General features: G+C 40.9%; 2 protein-coding genes across 2 annotated transcripts in view; both read right to left on the reverse strand.

Annotated features, from left to right (window-relative positions):
• LOC308394299 (uncharacterized protein) overlaps positions 1-26,705 on the reverse strand; it is a 1,060,216-nt gene that overhangs the window by 462,149 nt on the left and 571,362 nt on the right. The window lies entirely within an intron of this gene.
• LOC308394305 (NLR family CARD domain-containing protein 3-like) lies at positions 8,592-23,064 on the reverse strand. Its single transcript, XM_080878563.1, has 5 exons — positions 23,044-23,064; positions 15,377-15,658; positions 9,197-10,967; positions 8,944-9,117; positions 8,592-8,768 (listed from the first exon to the last, which is right to left on the reverse strand). The coding sequence occupies exons 2-5, from the start codon at positions 15,648-15,650 to the stop codon at positions 8,759-8,761; spliced, it is 2,229 nt and encodes a 742-aa protein (XP_080734689.1). The 5' UTR covers positions 15,651-15,658; positions 23,044-23,064; the 3' UTR covers positions 8,592-8,758.

Genomic DNA, 26,705 nt, shown 5'->3' on the forward strand with positions numbered 1-26,705 from the left:
AATGTGAACATTGTTCTGCTGCAGTCAATGGACTAAACCAGAGAAGAAGAAAACAGACTTTACCATGAAGATCCTCAGTGTGGATCAGTATAATATCAGCCTGATGTCTGCAGTTTAGTGTCAGCACAACTTTCACATCATATTCATCTCAGCACAACTAAAACATGCTGACTGACCTCAGAGTTTCAAGTTTACATCCTGGACTCTCCAGGAAACCACACAGATGCTTCACTCCTGGATCCTTCAGCTTGTCGTTGTTTCTCAGGTCCAGCTCTCTCAGATGGGAGGGGTTGGACTTCAGTGCTGCTGCCAGATAATCAAGGCCAATATCTGACAAACCACAGCTCTTCAATCTGTATAAAGAATGAAAGATGTAAGTTTATTAGACAAAGTGCTTGAAATCATTCAGTGTTTCATCATCTGTTCAGAGCTGAAGAAGGTTCAGAATGTAGAAGTTTAGAAAATGGAAACTCCAAACAGCTGAAGCCAACAGGAAGCAGCTTCAAACAAACACAAGAAGAGAAAAAACTCTGAATGTTTCACATTAAAGTCGTACATGTCTCATAAAAACAGGACAAAGACTTGAAAAAGTCGTGTTTTTCCTTCCAGGAACCACATGGCTTCACTTTTAAAGGTGAAGTGTGACAGAAATGGACATATTTGAAGTCCAACACCTTTTTCCAGTCACATTATTAAAGCAGACAAACTACAAGCTCATTTTCATTCCAACAAGTCATCTTCTGACCTGGACTAACAACACTGGTCTCTATGTGCAGCTGGCTGTGAGACCAGTGCTCAGGGAGCGTCTACAAAGTGCAACACTGAAAGAACATCACACACTCATTTGCTTTCAGCACTTTCACACAAACATCTACTGTCATTATTGTCACCAAACTCTGTGGATCCTTTATTGCAAATTCAAATGGGATCAAATGGTCAGACAAAAGAGGGTTATGAGGAAATATGATGAAATGTTGTGTATTAGCAGCAAGTTATTGAATCATTTTCCTCAGAAACCAAACAAAATGATTGACAAACATGTTTTTACAAACTCAGTGTTGGACTTGGATCAGCAGGATAAGCTGATGTTTAAAGGCATTTGAGTCTCGCTGTATGAGAGTCCAGTTCTTACTCAATATTTATGGATGATGTTCTTTCAGTGTTGCACTTTGTAGACGCTCCCTGAGCCTCACAGCCAGCTGCACATGGACCAGCTGACATTACCCAGCATTAGAGGCGGCTGTAAAAAATTCATGTTCCCATTTAAATGGTTTTAATTTGAATAAAACGATGTTGATTCATTCAATCCTGAATCGATGTTTCATATAAATGTATTTTGCCAGAATCTCAGGTTAAAGCTCACAAACTATTTCAACAAGCAGCAAACAGCTAAAACAGTAAATGAGAGCAGCTAAACACACAAAGATGGAAACACAGAGCGTGGATCGTTCACTCGACGGCACGTACACGGACACGCCGTCGGGGCTGAAAGTGGACAGCTCACAGATCCTGAAGCTGCAGGTTTCATCTGTCTCCAACCAAAACTGAGTGAAGCAGCAGCAAAAGAAGATCCAAACTCTGCTTCACGTTTGATCAATATGCTCATGAATTCTCTCTGACTTTGGCTGTTCCTGCCTGCACAGCTCTCTCTCTCTCAGTGTACTCCAAGAACAGCTTCAAACATCTGTTTCTGCATCATTCACTGTTTATTAGCCACCAGTCTGCTGTTGTGTTCAGTGCTGTCGGCCTCTGACAGTAAAGCCTCATTTCTGCTGTTCCATGGAAACTTTTTAAAATGATGACAGATTACAAACTCTCAGCTGTGTCTGTAATCAAACCTCTGTAACTTTGCTTCACTTCAGCAGCATCAGCTCATGTTCACATGTTGCTTCATGGTTTGCTTCAGTTTTTGATCGACTGCAGAATATTTTGAAGGTTATCTGCTATAAAAAGCCAGAAGAGGAAAATCTGCTTCATGTGTTTCTGTTTGATCCTCAGTGACTTTGACACAAAGGCCTCTGCTGTGATGATCACACCTCTGATCAAGTCTCACAGTGTCACAACTGATAAATGATCAGAGTTAGAATATTTCTGACTGTCTGCTGTGTGCCGTGACCTTTGACCTGCTAAAGACAGTCAGCTGTGGATTATTCATTGTTGTGTCTGATACTTAGAACTGTGAGGAAGAAGCTACACAGTTAATCAGGGTCCCCTCTCTCTGAATCAGGAAAGGTGGGCAGGCCGCGTGTGGGCCGCGGGCCATACGTTGAGCATCACTGTTTGAAATGTGAACATTGTTCTGCTGCAGTCAATGGACTAAACCAGAGAAGAAGAAAACAGACTTTACCATGAAGATCCTCAGTGTGGATCAGTATAATATCAGCCTGATGTCTGCAGTTTAGTGTCAGCACAACTTTCACATCATATTCATCTCAGCACAACTAAAACATGCTGACTGACCTCAGAGTTTCAAGTTTACATCCTGGACTCTCCAGGAAACCACACAGATGCTTCACTCCTGGATCCTGCAGGTTGCTGTTGAAGCTCAGGTCCAGCTCTCTCAGATGGGAGGGGTTGGACTTCAGTGCTGCTGCCAGATAATCACAGCTGATCTCTGACAAATCACAGCTCTTCAATCTGTATAAAGAATGAAAGATGTAAGTTTATTAGACAAAGTGCTTGAAATCATTCAGTGTTTCATCATCTGTTCAGAGCTGAAGAAGGTTCAGAATGTAGAAGTTTAGAAAATGGAAACTCCAAACAGCTGAAGCCAACAGGAAGCAGCTTCAAACAAACACAACAAGAGAAAAAACTCTGAATGTTTCACATTAAAGTCTTACATGTCTCATAAAAACAGGACGAAGACTTGAAAAAGTCGTGTTTTTCCTTCCAGGAACCACATGGCTTCACTTTTAAAGGTGAAGTGTGACAGAAATGGACATATTGAAATCAATGATATCAAAGCTGGAATCAAATGAGTCCAAGTCTTCTGCTGATTCAGCATCACATTCATCTTTGCTCCTTGTTCTGCATCCCCACCATAAATATAAAGAGGCAAAACTCACATTTTCCAAAATCCTCTTTAAGCTTCGACAATAAAGGAAGATAGTTTTATACAAGTCTTTGTGGTTTTCTTGTCACCCAGATGCCCGAGTACTTAAACTTCTTATAGCTGGGTTTAAAAGGGGCTAAAATACACAAAACTCCCAGTTGTCGTACAGATAGACTTTGCCTCGCTCTTCCCAAAATTCACTTTATATCCAGAAATTGTCCCAAATTCCTTAAGTATGCATTAAGGTGACCTTGAGGCTCTTAGAGGCGCCTATAAATAAAACGTATTATTATTATTATTGTAAGTCTATCCAAAAGTTTGTGGAGGCTGTTCGATGGGTTGGAAATAAATAAAATCATGTCGTCGGCATAAAGAGAGACTTCATGTTCGATACCCCTCGATGTTTTCCCTCAACACCAACACATTGTCTCAGAGCAACAGCTAGCGGTTCAATGGCAAAAAGGAGACAGAGGGCATCCCTGTCCTGGGGGGCAGATTATTGTTAGTCCGGACGGCTGTTAGAGGGGAGCAATACAATACTTTTATCCAAGATACAAAATTAAAGCCACATTTTTTAAGCGTATAAAAAAAAATCCCATCTCACCCGATCCAACGCCTTTTCTGCGTCAAGCCAAATGACAGTTTCCAATGTATCACCTTTAACATGGGTATAAATGATATTTAATAGAGCTCTAATGTTCAAAAAAGAGTGCCTAATAAAGCCCGTCTGGTGAAATAATGGAAGACAAATACTTGTGTAAGCGACGGGCCAACACTTGAGCCAGGATCTTGGTGTCTGTGTTGAACAAAGATATTAAACGACATGAACGACAATCTAAATGGTCTTTTTCCTGTTTTACAATTAAACACATCACTGCTTGATGCATTGTTGGAGGCAACGACTGTGAGAGGAAGGATTCTTCAAAAGTTGATTTTAACAGTGAATTCAGTCGGTCAGAAAACTTTATGAAAAAATCAGATGGATACCCGTCGGGGCAGCAGATTTTCCAGACTGCATGCTCCGTACGACCGTTTCAATTTCAACATTAGAGACAGGTTCCTCCAGACTAGCGATCGCATCTTCTCCCAAGGAGGGAATATCAAACACCTTATTGAAATCATTGTGGATCTCAAGGATAGTTTGGTTGTCTGTAGACCTTATTCCCTGGTCATTGTAGATCTCAAGGATAGTTGGTTAGCTGTTCTTAGTCGTAGCTGGTGAGCTGATAACTCGCCTGTTTTTTCTCCATGTTCATAAGCGTAGCTGCAACTTTGACTCAGCCTGTTTTGTAGATATGAGATTGTATTCAGTTTGTCATTGTAACCGCTGTGTATATAATACAGGCTCAGGAGAGTGGCTGTACACAGCATGTAGTTTAGTGTCACGGTCACAGTGGCTGACCGTATGGAGAGTGTGTGGAGGACTCAGGCGCAGACACTGGCGCAGACATGAAACTGAGTTTTGAACGAAAAGCGAGCCTTTATTTCGGCTGAAGACATCAAACAAGGCAGAATCACAGTGAAGAGAACTAAACTGGGGAACTAATACTATAATAAATCATGAAGACACGGAAAGCTATGGCTAAGAATACAAAAGACTGGGCATGAAAATATGGAGGGTGGGAACACAGATGACGCGACACAGAGACTAAATACACATGAGGGATGATCAAGTTCCAAACATTAAAACTGTCAAACCTGCAGGGGGGATTGGCTGTTCCAAACCTGAAATATTATTTCTGGGCAGCTCAGATGAGACCCCTGACTGTATGGGTGCGGGATTTGTCTGAAACTCAGTGGCTAAACATTGAGAAGACAATGTGCGAAAGATCATTGGAATCCCTGCTTTGTTCTAACATTTCAATTAAAAATGTGCATATGGGGGAACGGACGAGGGTCACACTAAAGATTTGGCGTAGAATCAAACAATCATTTGGTCTTCCAAAAGAAATTTCAATGTTATCAAGGCTCTCCTCCCTGCAGGGTTTTTCTCCTATTGTGGAAGACTCTGGCTTCAGAGCATGGTCACATAGCGGGCTTCATCAACTGTGTCATGTTGTGAGGAATGGGCACCTGAGCTCATTTGAACAGTTGAGGCCAGTTTCGGCTTCCTTCTTCTGACTTTTTTAGATTTCTGCAGCTAAGAAGCTTTTTGACAAAACATAAAGAATGGAGGCAAGTTTTGGAGCCCTCACCCATTGAGGAAATATTTCTAAAAACATTTCAAAGTAATTCCTCCCCAAAATTAATCAGTCATTTTTATAACGCATTTATGAGTTTCAATACAAATGCAACTTTGGATATTAAGGCAAGGTGGGAAGCTGAGACTGGCACTCAAATCTCAGAGGACACCTGGGAAGAGGTGTTCGGTGAAGCCCATCTGGTGACTAATTCTGGGCTGTGGAGAGAATTTAAATGGAAGGTGGTCATGAGATATTTTAGAACCCCAGAGATAATTGCCAAAATGAAGCCTACAAATCCTGACACCTGCTGGCGAAATTGTGGTACTTCTTTAGGAACCCACTCACATATATTCTGGTCATGCCCAAAAATCTGCTCACTTTGGAATGACATATTTAAAGTTCTCAGTACAGTTTTCCAACAACCATTAACAAAAGACCAACAGTTAGTCATTTTAGGAGTCTTACCAAAGGGTTTTGCGGGAAACAATAAAACGTATCTCTTAAGAATCTTACAGCAGCACTAAAGTGTATCACTATTAAATGGCTGAATCTTGACCCATCTTCATATAATATGTGGATTGATAAAGCAAGAGAAATTTACCAGATGGAGGAAATAACATCTGCTCTGCGGATTCAGAGAGAATTGTTTACTGAGCGTTGGCGACCCATACATGCTTTACTGTTTCAATAATTTAGCATAGGTCTGTTTCATTTTGTCCATTTACGGCTAAGTTTGTCACATGTTATTTAATATTACATAAAGATTTTGTTTTCTTTTTGTTTTTGTTGTTGTCTGTTTGTTTGTTTGCTTGCTTGGGTTTTGTTTTGCTTCCCAGTTTTGTTTTGTGCTTCCTAATTGCAGTTCTTATTTTAACCTACATTTCTGCATTGCAGTTCCTGTAACTGTCCTACTTGTGAACATCGACAAGCACAAGTTGCAATGTTGTAAATTATAATAAAAATTGAGTTAAAAAAAAAAGAACATTAAAGTCGTACATGTCTCATAAAAACAGGACAAAGACTTGAAAAAGTCGTGTTTTTCCTTCCAGGAACCACATGGCTTCACTTTTAAAGGTGAAGTGTGACAGAAATGGACATATTTGAAGTCCAACACCTTTTTCCAGTCACATTATTAAAGCAGACAAACTACAAGCTCATTTTCATTCCAACAAGTCATCTTCTGACCTGGACTAACAACACTGGTCTCTATGTGCAGCTGGCTGTGAGACCAGTGCTCAGGGAGCGTCTACAAAGTGCAACACTGAAAGAACATCACACACTCATTTGCTTCCAGCACTTTCACACAAACATCTACTGTCATTATTGTCACCAAACTCTGTGGATCCTTTATTGCAAATTCAAATGGGATCAAATGGTCAGACAAAAGAGGGTTATGAGGAAATATGATGAAATGTTGTGTATTAGCAGCAAGTTATTGAATCATTTTCCTCAGAAACCAAACAAAATGATTGACAAACATGTGTTTACAAAGTCAGTGTTGGACTTGGATCAGCAGGATAAGCTGACGTTTAAAGGCATTTGAGTCTCGCTGTATGAGAGTCCAGTTCTTACTCAATATTTATGGATGATGTTCTTTCAGTGTTGCACTTTGTAGATGCTCCCTGAGCCTCACAGCCAGCTGCACATGGACCAGCTGACATTACCCAGCATTAGAGGCGGCTGTAAAAAATTCATGTTCCCATTTAAATGGTTTTAATTTGAATAAAACGATGTTGATTCATTCAATCCTGAATCGATGTTTAATATAAATGTATTTTGCCAGAATCTCAGGTTAAAGCTCACAAACTATTTCAACAAGCAGCAAACAGCTAAAACAGTAAATGAGAGCAGCTAAACACACAAAGATGGAAACACAGAGCGTGGATCGTTCACTCGACGGCACGTACACGGACACGCCGTCGGGGCTGAAAGTGGACAGCTCACAGATCCTGAAGCTGCAGGTTTCATCTGTCTCCAACCAAAACTGAGTGAAGCAGCAGCAAAAGAAGATCCAAACTCTGCTTCACGTTTGATCAATATGCTCATGAATTCTCTCTGACTTTGGCTGTTCCTGCCTGCACAGCTCTCTCTCTCTCAGTGTACTCCAAGAACAGCTTCAAACATCTGTTTCTGCATCATTCACTGTTTATTAGCCACCAGTCTGCTGTTGTGTTCAGTGCTGTCGGCCTCTGACAGTAAAGCCTCATTTCTGCTGCTCAACACTGAAGAAATGTAAACTTTTCAAAATGATGACAAATTGGAAAACACCTAAACCCAGGAGATGTAACCCTTCTCTCTGGGGCGGAGGCAAGCGGACCATCTCTTTGATTAGAGCTGTGTCTCTAATCAAAGCAGAGATGGAACGATGCCACGTTTTATGTCCGATATCGATATGAATCCAATATAGTCGATTTTATGATCAAACGTTTTTTTTTTATATCTTGCTGCATTTTGTATAAATTCATACTCAAGTTTAAAAAATCTAAACACTAAAGCTGTTCTGTTATACCTGTCTGCAAAAACACACTGCAGCCAAAACATTAGACAATACTGATCTTTGTATTTAAACTTTTTTCAGAACTTTAAATCTAAGTATTTAAAGTAATATTCAAAAGTCATTTAAATCAGTCTGATGCAGACTTCAAAAACTCTTTGGTTGTGACTAAAAGAAGTGCAACATCAGCACCAAATAATGTTTCTATTGAACAACTAACAGAAACAGGTTGTAGAATGGAGCCTTTTATACTCACAGCTGAACAGAAACAACATCCAGAGTGGAAAACAGTGCAAATAACTGCAAACAGGCTTCATGACACTCATGTTTGATCAGATTCACTCCCTGCTCTCACACAGCAACTCCAGACCTGCATTCATCTTTTCCCTCTGAACCCCCCAAACATACAAACCCTGAGCCACCACCATTGCCCTTTCACTGACTGCCCCACTCCACCATTTGACTCTTAGAACTGAAGACGCTTCTCTCATAAGAGGTGAAACATCTTCAAGGAAGTCCAGATGCTTTTCTTTCCAAGCTTCTTAGACTATGATGACCTGGATGTCTGAGAACCTTCACAGACTGATTTTACAAGAACAACTTGTGTCAAAAATCCCTGGCAGTGCCTCTCTGTCACACACACAAATCACTACAGTTACAAATTTAATAACTTAAAAAGTAAAAAGACCACTTTTGAGCCGTGTCTTTTTGGCCATAACGAATACCAAAAGAACCGGAATTTAATAACATTAAAACCAAACAATAAATGAGCAAAGTAGTGCATGATAAATATAGACAAATACAAAGTGCAATATAGAAACACTGGGTAAAAAGAAATGAACAATTAAAAAGGAGGATAAAAGATGTGAGCAGTAGTTAAAAAGTAGAAATAAATATATAATAAACAAACAAAAATAGATAATAAATGAAAGCCAGGTCAGAAAGGTGAGTTTGGCTTTAAAAGCATGAAAACACACTGCTGTCTTCAGGAAGGCTGCTCCAGTAACAGAAAGTCATCTACATGTGGGTTTAGTTCTGACTTTAGGGACAAGTAAAAAAATAAAATAAAATAAAAACATCTGTCCAGACAACCTGACAGTCAAAAATATAAACTCAGGAACTTAAAAGGAAAATTGTGCTGACTTTGAACGTCCGCATCAAGATAAACTTACAGATTTAAGAGTCAAAAAGTGTCAAAACGTCTGTATCCTTACCTGAGAGTTTCAAGTTTACAGTCAGGACTCTTTAGTCCAACACACAGCAAATCCAATTCTGAATCCTGCAGGTAGTTCGAGCTCAGGTCCAGCTCTCTCAGATGATTGGATGGGGAGCTGAGAATTTCAGACAAAGCTTCAAAGCTTCTTTTTGAGAGTGCACAACGACTCAGCCTGAGGAAGAATAACAATGGAGACATATTCTTTTATTCATCTAGCATTATTAAACATATTTGTTCATAGATTCACTTACAGCACTTTCTTGGATGCTTTGACCACTGGCAGCAGCTTCAAAAATGCCTTCTCTGAACGGGAGTATTTCTCCAGGTCGAACTCATCCAGATCTGATGACAGTAAGATGAAGACCAGAGCCGACCACTGAGCAGGAGACAGTTGATCTGTGGAGAGACGTCCTGATCTCAGGGACTGTTGGATCTCCTCCACTAGAGAACGATCATCCAGTTCATTCAGACAGTGGAGCAGGTTGATGCTTTTCTCTGCAGACAGTTTCCCACTGAGCTTCTTCTTGATGTAGTGAACTGTTTCCTGATTGGTCTGTGAGCTACTTCCTGTCTGTGTCAGCATGCATAGGAGATCCTGATTGGTCTGCAGTGAAAGACCCAGGAGGAAGCGGAGGAACAAGTCCAGGTGTCCATTTGGACTCTTTAAGGCTTTGTCCACAGCACTCTGGTAGAAGTCTTTTACAGTAAGTGTTTTCTGGAAGATTTTAAAGAGAGGAGATTGTTTCTTAAGCAGGTTGACTCCAGAGTTGATGAAGGTCAGATAGACATGAAGAGCAGCAAAGAACTCCTGAATGCTCAGATGGATGAAACAGTAAACAACGTTGTTGAACATGTGGCACTCATCAGCTTTAAAGATCTGTGTGAACACTCCTGAGTACACTGAGGCTGCTCTGATATCGATGCCACACTCTGTCAGGTCTGATTGATAGAAGATCAGGTTTCCTTTCTGCAGCTGATCAAAGGCCAGTTTTCCCAGAGACTCAATGATCTTCCTGCATGACTCTGTCTCAGCTCCTCCATCATACTTGATGTCCTTCGTTTTTAGGTGAAATAGCACAAGACGTAGGTAGAGCTCTGTGAGAGTCTTAGGCAGATCTTTGCTCTCTTTGTTCTTCATGACAAACTCCAGAACTGTAGCAGTGATCCAGCAGAAGACTGGGATGTGGCACATGATGTGGAGGCTTCGTGATGTCTTGATGTGGGAGATGATGCTGCTGGCCTGCTCCTCATCTCTGAATCTCTTCCTGAAGTACTCCTCCTTCTGTGGGTCAGTGAACCCTCTGACCTCTGTCACCACGCCAACACAGTCAGGAGGGATCTGATTGGCTGCTGCAGGTCGTGTGGTTATCCAGAGGCGAGCAGAGGGAAGCAGTTTCCCCCTGATGAGGTTTATCAGCAGCACATCCACTGAGGTGGACTTTCTAGGGTCAGTCAGGATTGTAGTTTTGTGGAAGTCCAGAGGAGGTCGACACTCATCCAGACCATCAAAGATGAACACAACCTGGAAGTCTTCAAAGATGTAGATTCCTGCTTTTTTGGTTTCAGTAAAGATGTGATGAACAAGTTCCACCAAGCTGAACTTTTCCTCTTTCAGCAGATTCAGCTCTCTGAAAGTGAATGGAAACATGAACTGGATGTCCTGGTTGGCTTTGTCTTCAGCCCAGTCCAGGGTGAACTTCTGTGTTAGGACTGTTTTCCCAATGCCAGCCACTCCCATTGTCAGCACTGTTCTGATTGGTTTATCTCTTCCAGGTGGGAGTTTAAAGATGTCTTCTTGTCTGATGGTTGTTTCTGGTCTGTCTGGTTTCCTGGATGCTGTTTCAATCTGTCTGACCTCATGTTCCTCATTAACCTCTGCAGTCCCTCCCCCTGTGATATAGAGCTCTGTGTAGATCTGACTCAGGAGGGTCGGGTTTTCTGTTGTAGAAATCCCCTCGAGCACACACTGGAACTTCTGCTTCAGGTCTGACTTGAGTTTGAGCTGACACTCAGTGAGAATCTCTGCATGAATAAACAGCAAATGACACAAATGAGAAAACTGCATTCTGGTTACTGTGGTTATGTGTTCAGTTCACTGGACTCTTGGTGTCATGATCCGAGTGAGTCTGAGTAACTTTCCACAGCATCAGCTCTCCTCCCCTGGGTGGAGCCCTCCTCACTCCTCCCTGCTCCTCACCTGTTGCCAATTACTCCGGCAGTATCTATGAGCAGCACTCACAATGAACCTTCTCCAGATTGTCTGCTTACCACAGTCAGTTCTCTGCCTCACATTTTGTCTTGTGCTCCTCAGCTTGTTTCGCGTAACCCTCTTTTCCTGTTCCCTAGTCGGCACCTGGATACATCTTCCAACTCTCGCCATAAGTCACGCCTCAGGATTCTGGCCTGCCACTGCTGGGAAAACTCCCTCTTGCAAACTGCCATCCTCAGCTGCCTGCCTCCCTGTGCACCCACATCTCACTCTGTACCCAGATTTAATTCATCTCCTCCTCCAGCTGATCTCCACCTGCAGCCACGTAACACCTCTTAGTTTTTAAATCTTGGACTCATTCACTACACTGTGGACCACTCTGATTATTATCTCCTTTGTTCCAGTGATCCTGGATAGTTTCTATTCGCCCGATTCTGCCCCTGTTGTTCCTTTGACCTGCCTCAGCTTATGTTCTGGCCTCAGCTCTGCACTTCTCATAATACCTCGCTTGCTGTTGAATTTAGCCGTGATTCAGCTTTCTCTGTCAAGAAATCTAGTAAAATACATTTCTGTTAAAAGTCACTCAGCCTCCGTTTTTTGGTTCTGTGCTTGACTCCATTCCTTTTCATGAGCCATTGAGCCCTGACACTTGGGTTATAACTGAGGGCAGGTTTTATAGAGACACATTTGATTTAATTGTGTTTATTTATACAGCACCAAATCAATACTAGCAACATTTCACATATTACATAAACAACACTATGGAGCCAGTGATGAATAAATATGTAGAATAAATGAAAGAATTTCAAGTATAAAAGTTTTTTTTATTAATTCCTCCAAATAACAACAACAGTCACCCCAATGTGCTTTATATTGTAAGATAAAGAACCTACAATAATACAACAGAAAAAACCCCAACTATCTTTTTGGGTCCTGAAAACTGAAGGCTCTGCCTCCCATTCTACTTTTAAATACTCTGTGAACAACAAGTAGGCCTGCAGAGCGAGAGCGAAGTGCTCTAATAGGGGGATATGGTACTACAAGGTCATTAAGATAAGATGGGGCCTGATTATTTAAGACCTTGTATGTGAGGAGCAGGATTTTGAATTCAATTCTGGATTTAACAGGAAGTCGATACAGGAGAAATCTGCTCTCTCTTTCTAGTCCCTGTCAGGACTCTTGCTGCAGCATTTTGGATTAACTGAAGCCTTTTCAGCGAGTTTTTAGGACTTGCTGATAATAATGAATTACAGTCGTCCAGCCTTGACGTAATAAATGCATAAACTTGTCACGGCTGGGGCAGCAGTCGTGCGGTGGAGTTAAATGAGGACCCAAGTTGCAGACAGTGGTGGAGATGCGAGTGAGGTTTTATTTACAGTGAACAAACCAAGGTGAGGGCAGAACTAAACATAAACCTAAACTGGAAAAACTACAGTGGCTTGCAAAAGTATTCGGCCCCCTTGAACTTTTCCACATTTTGTCACATTACAGCCACAAACATGAATCAATGTTAGTGGAATTCCAGGTGAAAGACCAACACAAAGTGGTGCACACGTGAGAAGTGGAACGAAAATCATACATCATTCCAAACATTTTGTACAAATAAATAACTGCAAAGTGGGGTGTGCGTAATTATTCAGCCCCCTGAGTCAATACTTTGTAGAACCAGCTTTTGCTGCAGTTACAGCTGCCAGTCTTTTAGGGTCTGTCTCTACCAGCTTTGCACATCTACAGACTGAAATTCTTGCCCATTCTTCTTTGCAAAACAGCTCCAGCTCAGGCAGATTAGATGGGCAGCGTTTGTGAACAGCAGTTTTCAGATCTTGCCACAGATTCTGGATTGGATTTAGATCTGGACTTTGACTGGGCCATTCTAACACATGGATATGTTTTGTTTTAAACCATTCCATTGTTGCCCTGGCTTTATGTTCAGGGTCGTTGTCCTGCTGGAAGGGGAACCTCCGCCCCAGTCTCAAGTCTTTTGCAGACTCCAAGAGGTTTTCTTCCAAGATTGCCCTGTATTTGGCTCCATCCATCTTCCCATCAACTCTGACCAGCTTCCCTGTCCCTGCTGAAGAGAAGCACCCCCAGAGCATGATGCTGCCACCACCATATTTGACAGTGGGGATGGTGTGTTCAGAGTCATGTGCAGTGTTAGTTTTCCACCACACATAGCGTTTTGCATTTTGAACAATAAGTTCCATTTTGGTCTCATCTGACCAGAGCACCTTCTTCCACATGTTTGCTGTGTCCCCCACATGGCTTGTGGCAAACTGCAAACGGGACTTCTTATGGTTTTCTGTTAACAATGGCTTTCTTCTTGCCACTCTTCCATAAAGGCCAACTTTGTGCAGTGCACGACTAATAGTTGTCCTATGGACAGATTCCCCCACCTGAGCTGTAGATCTCTGCAGCTCGTCCAGAGTCACCATGGGCCTCTTGGCTGCATTTCTGATCAGCACTCTCCTTGTTCGGCCTTGTTCGATTACACACAGGTGCACTCTATTTAGTCATTAGCACTCATCAGGCAACGTCTATGTGCAACTGACTGCACTCAAACCAAAGGGGGCTGAATAATTACGCACACCCCACTTTGCAGTTATTTATTTGTAAAAAATGTTTGGAGTCATGTATGATTCTCATTCCACTTCTCACGTGTACACCGCTTTGTGTTGGTCTTTCACCTGGAATTCAAATAAAACTGATTCATGTTTGTGGCTGTAATGTGACAAAATGTGGAAAAGTTCAAGGGGGCCGAATACTTTTGCCACTGTAACAGACAAACCTGAAAACATAAGGACAGCGGGGAATACACAGAGATGACACAAAGAAGGCTGGATAGAGAGACGAGTAGTAACACTGATTAACACAGTAATGCAGACGACACAACGAGGAACACAGGCAGACACATACTATAAATACACACAAGGTAATGAGGGAATGACACACAGGAGGGGAGCACAGCTGATCCTAATTCACAAGACGAGACACAAACCTTCAAAGTAAAACAGGAAACAGACTGTTTTACAACACAAACTCGGGGACACGAACAGAACACAGAGGAAAGACACAGGTAGAGATCAACCTAAGAACTAATACAAAATCAGAATTAACACAAAGTACACAAGGTGATACCAAAAATGAAACAAAACGCTGAACGACCCAGGACCATGACAGAACTAGTTTTTCAGCGTCACTCTGAGACAGGATATTTCTAACTTTAGAGATGTTGCACAAATGGAAGAAAGCAGTCTTGCATATTTGTTTAATATGTGCGTTGAAGGACATGTCCTGGTCAAAAATGACTCCAAGGTTCCTCACAGCGTTACTGGAGGCCAAGGTAATGCCATCCAGAGTAAGAATCTGGTTAGATACCATATTTCTAAGATTTTCAGGGCCGAGTACAATAACCTCAGTTTGATCTGAATTAAGAAGCAGAAAGTTAGCGGCCATCCAGGTCTTTGTCTTTAAGACATTCCTGCAGTTTAACTAATTGGTGTGAGTTATCTGGCTTCATGGACAGATGGAGCTGGGTATCATCTGCATAGCAGTGTAAATGTATGCTATGTCTTCTAATGATGCTGCCTAAGGGAAGCTTGGTAACGGGAGCGTTGCCAGCAGAAGGCTGAAGTGGAATCTCCAAGAAAGCTGCAGAAGAAAAAACATGAGCTGAAATGGTGGATTTTAGTCAAATAAGGAGAACTGTGGCTTTCCTCCAACCTTTGACCAATCACCTTAGTGTCCTGTTTATCAACCATAATAAAAAGCATTTACTGTGTGGGCATTTTTTTGTTTGGGTCTCCAAACAGCAGAAAGAAATGGCAGCCATTTTTTTAACTTTACCTTCAACTGGTAAATAGATTTAAGAGAAAGCACTTTGATCATATTTGTGACGTGTCCCAAACTGTTGTCGCCTCATTTATGTTGATAAAACAGCTCTAAAACCAATCTGACAATATAAATCTGTAAAATGGGCAGAAAACCTGCTGCTGGTCCCATTTTAATCAAACCAACCCAAAGAGCAGATATTCATGTGTGTACACAGGAGGTTATTTGTGCAGATGCATAAAACAAACTGTTGGCTTTCTGCAGTCTCTCACTCCTGAAAGTGTTGGCAAGTGTTTTGGATTTATTATTTATATGGATTTTAATGGCACCTGTGTAATGTTAACTAATGTTTTTATTGTTTATGTATTTTTTGTTTAGTCATTCCCTGACTTACCTGTGGGTTCTGGGATGGTTTTATTTAAATTCTCCAACAGATCATTCCTGTTTAACCTCCCCAAAAGATTTTTAGTGACTTCAAAAGTGTTGATAGAGTAGGTATCAAACATCAGATCCACTATGTTCGTCCTCTCTGCATCCTCCAGTTCACTCTCTGGGATTGCTGGTAAACCTTCTACAGACCCGTTCTTCAGATGCCACTTAAATTCTTCAAAGTCATCACGTCCCAAATCCTTCAAAGTCCCCAGAAGGATTTCTTTAGGTGTCGTCATCTTTTACCCTGTAAGGACCCGATAAACAAAGACTGTAACAACAGCTGGAGAGGTAATTGTCTGATTTATCGGAATTTAACTTGATTCTAACAGCAGTTCATCACTACCACCAATAAATTTCTAAGGCTCAGAATGCAACAAAATTGCACATGAAGCACATAGAGAAGTATCCAAGTAACACTTTGCTACAATATAAAACAAACTATTATAAATAAAGAAAATATATAAACTAAATATATACACTACCCGTCAAACGTTTTAGAACAGCCCAATTTTTCCAGTGTTTTCGTCACGGTTTGCGAGCCGTGTGTAAATTATTAAAGGACCCTTTATGCAGGCAGCTCAGATGCAAGTGAGTTTATTCATCACATGGTGATACAAACAGAAATGGCGAAGGTGAGCATGGAAACTAAGCAAAAACCTAAAAACTAATAGTACACGAATATGAAGAAGTACACGAAGGGAAGACGAAAACACGGAACACAAGGGGTGGGAGCAAAGCACCACAACACATCACTATCCGGTTGTTCAGTCTGACGTCACTAGCCGTGTCTGGGTCTAAACTCCGCTGCAGGTCCATATATCAAACGATCACTATGGGATTACTGAGAGTTGAAAAACTGTCTAAAGTCTTTCATCTTTAATAAAATGATCAGCGTTCTGCTCTACCAGGTGTAACAATTGAGTTTAACAACCAGGCATCCATGAAAACGGAATTTATGACATTTAACAGAGTTAGAAGTTAGCTCGCTAGCTTCTATCTAAATACAATATAGCATGTCCTGACTGTGGGGTTTTGGAAACAAATTCAAACGTACAGCTCTGCTATCACTTCCAGCATAAATGAAGACAGAAAACTAAACAGCAGTGACGTTTGTAGGGTTACTGAAGTTGGGCTAGCTGGTATATAATGATGTGCTACGTGACCGCTAGCGACACAGCTATGTTAGCATAATATAAACAAGCTAACTTTTTTTCCACTCGATAAAATTTAACGTGAGTGTTCTCGGTGGTCAGGAACAAATGTAATCGCATGGCAGGATGCTGTAAAAGGACCAAACTTCAGCCAGGAGAACAACTGCGATAATCCATCCACAATACGAGGTTAGTCATTCATATACTGCTGCATGGGCTGGGCTGTAGTTACATCCTAAGGTTTTAAAAACTGAGCTTAAATAAATGATTAGCGGTAATAAAAGCCGAGGGAGGTCAACAGTGATCACTGACTGTTTTAGGAGCTTTTTGAGATCAAATAGAAGAAAATACATAACATTAAACATGTTAACAACACAAAAGCCATATTAAACGCAGACTACTTTAGACCCGGAAGTAGGATTCGTCGCGTCATCACTGAACAACCGGATATAGACAGTTACACAGAGGGAGACACAGAAGGCAACAACACAGGGCGGAACAAATGGACAGAGAAGACTAAACACAGAACAGAGTGCACAGAGAAACAAGGGGGGCAGGGAATCAAAACCTAGGAAGCATAGAATAACTCAAACTAAACTGACATAACACAAAAATCACAAAGAACTGAAACCACTAGCTCAGGAGACCCAGGACCCTGACAGATACACAGACAAACCAGCAACTAACAGAGGCAAACACAAGGCTTAAATACACAGAGGGATAACGAGGGAATGAGACACAGGAGGACACAGCTGGGAGTGATTGACAAGACGAGACAGAGGAAACGCAAACTAAACACACTGACATGAGACACGGACCTTCACAACAAAGCAGGAAATACATAGACTGAACTTAGAGGTACAACAAAACACAGAACCAAAACGTAAGAATAAACAAAGATACATCATGAAATCAAAGATTAACAATACAAAACAGAAAACACTGAGTCACAGACCCAGGATCATGACAGTTTTATTGAAAATATCCTTTTTATTTCTCATTGCACTCTGAAATGAAAGCATAGTACAAATAAGCAGTTGGAGTTAAAAATAAATCATGAAACACATTTATAGACCAAAGTTTATTCTAAACGTTTGACTGAACACACCCGTGGCTTCTGTCTACAATAGAAATCAAATATTCTCCCATATCTGTAGCAGATGTTCCCGTAAATGTGGACCTTGTAATAATAATAATAATAATAACTTTATTTATAAAGCGCTTTCAAACAAAGTGCTGTACAACTAAAGAGATAAATAAAATAAAAGCGATACATAGCAATACAGGTAAAAGACACAATACAAGTTAAAAACAATAAAAATGTAAAAACTAAAAGCCATAGAATTAAGACGTGTAGGATCGGGTGAACAAATGTGTCTTCAACTTGGTTTTAAAAACCTCCACAGAGCAGCCTGCTGAATATCTTGTGGGAGGTTGTTCCACAGAAACGGGGCATGAAAAGAAAAAGCTCTCCAATTGTCTTTTTTCTGGCTCTAAGAACTTTTAGAAGACCAGAGTCCTGAGATCGGAGAGCACGAGATGGAACATAAAGGTGTAAAAGGTCGGAGAGGTATGAAGGTGCCAATCCGTTTAAAGCCTTGTAGGTGAGCAGCAGGACCTTAAAATCTGCTCGAACCTGACAAGGTAGCCAGTGAAGAGATCTCAGAACAGGGGTAATGTGCTCAAATTTCCCAGTTCTTGTTAAAATGCGAGCAGCTGCATTTTGCACCAACGCCAGAATCTCAGGTTAAACCTCACAAAACTTTAACAACCACCAAACAGCTGAAACAGTAAATGAGAGCAGGAACACGGATTCTGCACAAAGACGTAAACACAAAGCGCGGAGCCGCCGACGCATCAGAATCAGTGAGATGTCGCCTTTCTCACCCGATGGCACGGACACGGTCGGGGCTGAAAGCCGACAGCTCGCTGATTCTGATGTTTCGGCGGCTCCGAGCTTTGTGTTTACGTCCTTTTTACGCTGATTCTAAAGCTGTTAGTTTTATCTCTCTCCAAACAATATTGACTGAACCAGCAGCAAAAGAAGATCCAAACTACGCTTCACATAAACATCGTCATGAACTCACTCTGACTTTTGCTGTTTTGCTTCCACCAGGATAAAATCACACGTCATGCACAGCTCTCTCTCTCTCTCTCACACACAGTTTCCTGTCTAAAAATCTGTTTTCTGCATTATTCGCTTGCTTGTTACGCACAAGTCTACCGTTGTTTACAGCGCTGTCGGCCGCTGTTTTTTTCCTTTTACTTACTTCCGAAAAGAAAACCTAATTTCTGCCGTTCAACAGGCTTCTGAACAAATTTAAACTTTTTAAAATTATGCAAATTGCAAAACACTGTGTCTGTCATAAAACCGCTGTAACTTCAGAGGTAATGTTCATATGTCGATTAATGGTTTTCTTTCGTTTTTGATCTACTGTAGAATATTTTTATAAAACCACCTTCATGTTTTTCTGTTTTATCTTCAGCTACTTTGACACAAAGGCCTCTGCTGTGATGCTCACACCTTTGATAAAGTCTTGCGAGTGTCAGCTTCCTTTTTATAGATACAAAAATATGTAAATGTACTGATCTGAATTATAATATTTCTGACTGTCTGAGGCAAAATTTCCCAGATTCAAATCGAATTGAATCGAATCGTGGATCGAATTGATTCAGGACCTTGTGAATCGGAATCAAATCGATTCTAGAATTCAGTGACGATACCCTGCCCTATTTGCGACCATGTCAACATCCAGTCCAGGCTTTTTCAAGATTGGTACTACCACAGCTGATTTAAAACATTCAGGAAAGACTCAATGAAGTATTTAAAAGAAACAGGTTGTAGGGTCCTAATGCTGACCACAGTTCCTTTATAGCCCAGGCTGGTAGAGGATCCAAAGAACAGGTTGTACATCGAGCTGCTTTTACAACCTTCCTTAATCCAGAAAGGGAAATAGAGATGGACCAATGCGATATTACGTATCGGTCCATCTCTATTTCTATTAATTTACGTCAGTATCGATACTGATTTTGTATGTATTTTGAAGGATTTGAACCAAAGGCAAAAAATACCATGAGCAAAAAATGGCAGTCATGATTATAAAATAGGGAGGTTTCTTTTTTTTTTAACATAGATTAAACTCGTTAAATAAAACAACAAGTTTATGAGCTTTCTTGTTATTCACAAGTTTCAGCGATTTAGCCCAGAGTCTAAAGTCATTCAGCCTTCTGTTTATAAATGGTTTAGCTTTAAAGTATCTGCATTTGTGAAGAAAAAATTTTCCCATTAACAAAATCGTCCTAATCAACAGGTCAAAATCTGCATTCTCAGCAAGTATTCCAAATTTTATTACTGTCACCGTCAAATGTGGTAACTGAATTCTCCTGGACTGTAGCCAGCTCCACATGTCAGTCCAGAAGGAGTGCACTGATTCACAGTAGAAAAACAAGTGATCCAGACTTTCAATATCATTTTCACAAAATGTGCAGGCGTTCACATCTAAGTTAAATTTCCGTCTTAAGAATTCATTGGTTGGATAAACCTCATTAATGATTTTAAAGTGAACCTCTTTTACTTTAGGGGAAAGAGGAAGTGAAATATACTTTTTTCTTATCGCCTTAACCTCCATGGTCTCAAATTCTTTAAGGATATAATTTCTTTTAACCGGATTAGGGCAAATGTCGTTGATCAAAATATTCCTGATCACTTTGTTTGTAAACCTGCTGTCACCAAATTCAACTCCAGCTATGCAGAGCTGCCTCAGTCCAGGAGAAATTTTAGAGTGCACAATATCTTCTTTTATCATTGATCTCAAAGGGACTGGGATGGCTTTCACTAGGGATTTATATCTGTTAGCAGTACATCTTACATCAAATTTCTCACAAAACGTCTCATGTTTTAATAAGACCCCATTATCATCCGTAAAATGAGCTACAGCCCAAATCCCTTAAGATCTTCCAGTAGAGAAGGACCTGCTGATGGAAAGCTGAGAGTTTAACAGGTAACGAACTGCAATCAAAGTCACAACGTAACAAAAAGTCTATTCCACCCATTTTGCCAAAAATCACACTGGGAATAATGTTCCAAAAGGAATTTTTGTTCCTAATGAAAGATCTTAACCATTTCAGTTTTAGTACACCATTCATAACATCAAAGTCAATGGCATTAGCCCCACCCTCTTCATAATTCTTAATCATATCATTTTTCTTTATATAATGACATTTGTTCCTCCATATGAACCTAAAATTAAGATTATTTATAGATTTAATTAGTTTTGGAGATATGGGCAGAGAAAAGGCTGGATAGATTAGTCTGGACAGACTGTCCATTTTGGTTAGCAAGATTCTCCCAAACAGAGTTATGTCCCTTTGCAGCCACCTGTTTAAAATAGACTTACACTTTTCTATATTGGCACAGATATTCTTATTTTCTGTTGATGTCTTATCCTTGCAAATTACAATGCCCAGATACTTAACCTCTTTTTTTGATCTGTATATTATCTATTGCTTGCAGGGGACACTCATGCAGAGCTAGAATTTCTTATTCATTAATATTCAGCTGTAGGCCAGAAGCTTTGGAGAAGTGGTTGATCACCTGTAAGGCTAAAGGAATCTGGTCCTCGTTTTTTAGAAACAGGGTGGTATCATCTGCGAGCTGACTGATTATTATCTGTTCACCCATCACAGTTAACCCCTCAATGTGACTGTTTTTAATCAAAATAGACAACAGCTCAGCAACCATGATGAACAGAAGTGGTGAGCTGCTACATCCCTGCCTTATCCCTCTATTAACCTCAAACCTTGAACATGTACCATGTTCTAGCAAAACAGAGCTGTTAATGTCATTATATAGCATCTCTATAACATTGATAAATTCCTGTCCAAAACCAAAAGACTGCAGAGTTTTTAATATGAACGTATGTTCAACTGAGTCAAATGCTTTGTAAAAATCCAAGAACAGGATGTATCCTCTCTCTTGTGTCACGATGAGTTGTGTAGCTGTCAGTGGCTGGACCCACGTGCAGGACTCGGAGACAAAACATTAACTTAAACGACAGCTTTATTTGCTGGTGAGTCACCCTTGGCGATACATAAACAACAACTTAAACTAACTAGACTGGAGATGCTGAAGGTAGACGACAATGAATACACACACAACAAACGTGGAGGACGCAACAACTGGCAGGGAAAAACACAGGGCTTAAATACATACTGAGGTGATTAGGGAATGTGAAACAGGAGGAGAACACAGCTGGGACTCATCAGACATGACAAGACAAGGGGCGGCAAAACTCAACACATTGACATAGTACACAGACTTTCAAAGTAAAACAGGAAACTGAACAGACGTGGACTAAACTAGGGGATACAGTGACAGAACAAGAGACACACTGACAGAGATGACTGTATACTAACAGAAGTAACACAGAACCACGACCTAAGAAGGAGAACACAAGAAATGCCAAGGACCTAGGGAGTTAGGAATACTAGCGACAAAAATCAAACCCAAGAGAATCAAAACACATCATGAAATCAAAGATAACTAATACAAACAGAAAAACACTGAGTCCACAGACTCAGGACCGTGACATCTTGGATTATTTCACTGTACTCAAGGAGGTCCAAAACCAGCCCAATATTGTTATGAATTAGTCTTCCTTTCAAAAAACCTGATTGCGTTTCACTGATAATGTTTGAGATGCCTTTCTTTAGCCTCTCAGCTACAGCTCCAGACAGGATCTTATAGTCAGTGTTTAAGGTGATGGGTCTTAAATTGTCTAAAATTCTTTTATCCTTACCCGATTTAGGGATCAGGGTTATCAGCGCTTGTTTCATGCTCGGCATCAGTTCTTTTTTTCTCTATCGATTCCTTTAATGCATCAAACAATAAAGTTCTTAGGTCCTTCCAGAAGAATTGATAAAAATTAGTAGTGAGTCCATCTGTCCCTGGGGACTTGTTTAATGCCATTTTCATGACCACCAAATCCAGTTCCTCAATTTGGCGGCCGCTACTAAGTTTTAAAATTACTCATACTAATCTTTCTGTGTCACAAAATAAACTTTTAACATATTTTCAGGCGAGAAAGTAGCTGTGTAAACATCAAATATCTGCTCGGTTTATCAAGATACCGCATATTTGCAAAAGTGCTTCGACGTTTTCGGAGACGTCTGCTACCCACCAGCACTATAGCCAGCCGGGAGCTCGAGGGTCACTGAAGCCACCGAGAACGGCACAACTCCCGGCACATCATTTTCAGATCACCGCGGACTTTCGCTACTCAGGTTAAACATGATATATAAGTCCAGGGCCGTGCAGAGACGTTTAAAGGGGCGGGTGCTCAAAGTTAAAAAGGGGCACATTGAACCAGGCTGAATAACAACAACACACATTCATCAACAATCTAATATGGGATCGCATCATACTATATCACTGTTGTGAGGTGGCGACAAGGCAAAGCAAACGTAGCCGATGTTTTACCTGATGGGTACAATGTTGCTGTTGAGGTGTTTCTGCTGCTCCTGCTGCTGATAGTGCTGGAGGGCAGGGCTGTGTTGATCTGAGACTGTAGACATTAAAAAGTCCACAGGAGAGATGGTAGCTGATTAAACAAGTGTCATGAGATAATAACAAAATGCAAAGATTGGTGACAGCGCTTGGAACCATAAGGCAACGAAAAACTGTGAGAAATAAATTAGGCTCTGCCTGTGAATCACTCTTTGCTTCTCTTCTTCCTTCCATCCCATCATTTCATACATCACTCTCCACTTGCTGTCTATCTGAGAACAAGGCACAACTTGCTATTGCAATAAACTATAATCTAATTATCCACACCTAACAACTCCAGCACTTAATCTATAATAAAATGATGACAGAAAAATGTTATAGCCCTGCCTTTAGTAGCCTCACACACCTACTGTTTCCTCCTCATGTCCTTACCAGCCATGTCTGGACAATGTTATATCATGAGTAATATTTTTTTTAAAACTCCATATACATAAAACACACACATGCACGCACGCACAGTGATATTTTAGACCTTCTTCAGAATACTGTATATACTATGGGCATCACGGTGCTGATTCAGAATCCTTACATTATTATTTATTACTAGAGCTACAATAATAAAGCAATGAGGAGGGGGAAGTAATAAATATGAAATAATGTATTTATGATGATTCCATTTGTTTCACTATCCACTCTGTGCAGGGCAAAGCTTATTACATTTTTAAACTGTAGAGATACAATCATTTTGCTGCTGTAAAATCCAAACTTTGTCTTATTTAAAATATAAATCTAATATAATCTGCTTCTTAAAGTATGTTCTTTAAAATACAGCGTGTGTTTTTTAAAATATTATAATAATGCATAATTATGTGGACATGTATATTAGATCGTTTTTTAGTGAAATATAATCCCCCCAGAAAGGCAGGAAATGCTCTGTAACTTACTTTAAAACTAAATATGTTCCCTAAAACGGTGACAGAGCTACAGACCCATGACAGCCTTACCCAGTGAGCCAGCAGCTATGACCAGCACTACTTGTGCAGTTAATAAAAGGACAGGTAATGTTTGTCACGCTGTTGCACACACAGCACGCTCGTTTGTTTCAGTTCGTCAAATTACCACAAGACAACTTACCAACGTGTACGTAATAAGCCAATACTCCTGGGTGCTACACACTACAGTGTACGCTGTACACCTACTTACTGGGTTTGTCGCATCAGTCTGTGTCTCTGAGTTAACTTGTGTTTCTCCTACAGCTCCGGACCGCTAAAAATGCGCGTGCTCTTTGTGAGCTCGTTCCCGGCTCGTAACCAGCGCGTTCTGCCGTCAAGGGCGATCATTGGTTAAATGTGATCATGTGACTGATGCAAGCCAGATCCTTTTATTTAGCAAAACTGTGATTAATAGTTAAATATTATTGTTGAAGGGCACAGACAGGACTCCGCACGCACACACACATAAAATAAATAAATAAATAAATAAAAAAAATTTAAAAGTTGCCTCAACAAAAGGGCACTTTGGGCACCCATCAGGAAAGGGGCGGGTGCTCAAGCCCCTCCAGCCCCCCCCCGCACGTGCCTGTATAGACAACCTAAAATGTTATTGTTTGGCTTTTTTCAGTGTTTTGTTTGTTCGTGAGTAAATCGGTTTGGCTGAGATTAAAGTTATTAGATTAGGTTAGATAAAATAAAACTTTATTAATCCCCCGGGTGGGTTCCTCCTTGGTTTTTACACAGCTGAATAAACATCAAACAGAAAACTGATTAAACAGAAGTATGAGACGGTCGAGAATTTACTCCAGTGTCCTGTTATATTGCAGATAGCAAGGAACAGACAGCCGAGTTTATTAAACTCCACCGAGACAGCGGTGACGCTAATCAGAAGGCAAGACTGTCCAATTTCCCCAGCCGTTTACTTCCGGCATACCCGACCTTCTGAGGACCCAGCCCACGTAGACCGCGAAGGCCGGGTCCTCGGGAGGATGCAGCCGATGAATTTGGACGTTTAGTTTTTAAAAATGTCGTGATAAGGGCGGGTCTTACTGTGAACCTGCGCGCTCATTGGCTAATAACTTGAGATTGACAAGTCGTTATCCAATGAGCGCGCGGCTTCTCCCAACATAAAGTAGTTTCCTTTGAAAAACCAAAGTCTGATTATTTTTGCCTCCACTGACGGAGCCTGTTGTTCCCGCCACAGAGACACAGTAATGTCAGAGCGGTGTTAACACTCACCTGCCTCAGCACAGCTCTCACTCTCCTCCTGCTCTCTCAGCTAAACTCACTTCCTCTCTACTTACAGGAAACCAGCGCTCAGAGGAGCCGACCGGCCTCACGTTTCATCCACAGACATGAACAGCGTGGAATTATTTTATGTCATAAGAAGAAACATATTCATGTTAACACTCACCTGCCTCAGCACAGCTCTCACTCTCCTCCTGCTCTCTCAGCTGAACTCACTTCCTCTCTACTTACAGGAAACCAGCGCTCAGAGGAGCCGACCGGCCTCACGTTTCACCCACAGACACGAACAGCGTGGAATTATTTTATGTCATAAGAAGAAACATATTCATGTTAACACTCGCCTGCCTCAGCTCCACCTTCCTCCTCCTGCTGCTCTGAACGGAGGATCAACACTTTCACTTTCACTGCTCCTCCCTAAACACAGAGGATGCTGGGACTTGCAGTTTTTACCTTGTGTGATATTTATGGCTGTGACACTAAATCACAGCATGAAAACTTCCTGCAAACATGTCACAGGCGATAAAAGTTTCACATTAAAGGTGAAGTTATTTTTCTGTCTCATGTTCAATAAACAGTGAGCTGGGAAAACTGAAGAACAGACTTCAGACGTTCCCTGCAGAGTTTCTGCTGCTCGGTCGTCTGCATGTTGCTGAGACTGAGCTGATGATGAAGCTGTGACGGGTTTATGGCACGTTTGGTTCTGGAGAAGAGTTTTACTGTCGGTGCAGGTGAAATGATCAGAGGTTACAGCCTCTGGTTAAAGTGGAGGCAGCGATCAGGACGGCTGAGCAGCAGAGGTCTCGAGGGTCCTAAAGTGTAAAAGCATCAGTGTTAGTAACACAAAGATGACAGAATGGGATCATCCACACAACACTAACATCTAAATCCACGGCAGGAACTCTTCCAGTGTCCTGAAAAATCTGTGTGCACGATGCTGAGATTAAAATCTGTCTGCTCATCTTAATGCAATATTGTGAAGTTACAATTCTTTTCTGTAAAAAGAATTTTCATTTTTGTATATAAATAAATGTTGATGTTGTGCTTTGGGATCGTGTGCTTCAATTTTACTTATAATGTGCCAAATGACTGCAACAGGCGGCTTAAGGCAATGCCATCCAGAGTAAGGATCGTGTTAGCCACAGTGTTTCTAAGATTTTTACGCCCCGTTACAATAACCTCAGTTTTATCTGAACTTAGAAGCAGAAAATTAAAGCTCATTATGTGTCTAAGACATCCCGGCAGTTTAACCAATAAAAGCGGGTATCATATGCATAGCAGTGAAAATGTATGCTATGTCTTCTAAAGCACGTATAATGTAAACAGAACTGGTCTTTGCACAGAAGCCTGTGGAGCTTCATAATTAACCTCAGTGTGTGAAGAGGACTCTCCATTTAA

The sequence above is a fragment of the Rhamphochromis sp. 'chilingali' genome (genome assembly GCF_963969265.1).
Source record: "Rhamphochromis sp. 'chilingali' genome assembly, chromosome: 3".
NCBI classification, from domain to species: domain Eukaryota; kingdom Metazoa; phylum Chordata; class Actinopteri; order Cichliformes; family Cichlidae; genus Rhamphochromis; species Rhamphochromis sp. 'chilingali'.

Coding starts and splice junctions, on each gene's coding strand:
- LOC308394305 (XM_080878563.1), bottom strand. CDS start 15,650: ATGACGACACCTAAAGAAATCCTTCTGGGGACTTTGAAGGATTTGGGA. Junction 10,968..15,376: donor AACCATCCCAGAACCCACAG/GTAAGTCAGGGA, acceptor TTATTCATGCAG/AGATTCTCACTGAGTGTCAG. Junction 9,118..9,196: donor AAAGCATCCAAGAAAGTGCT/GTAAGTGAATCT, acceptor ATTCTTCCTCAG/GCTGAGTCGTTGTGCACTCT.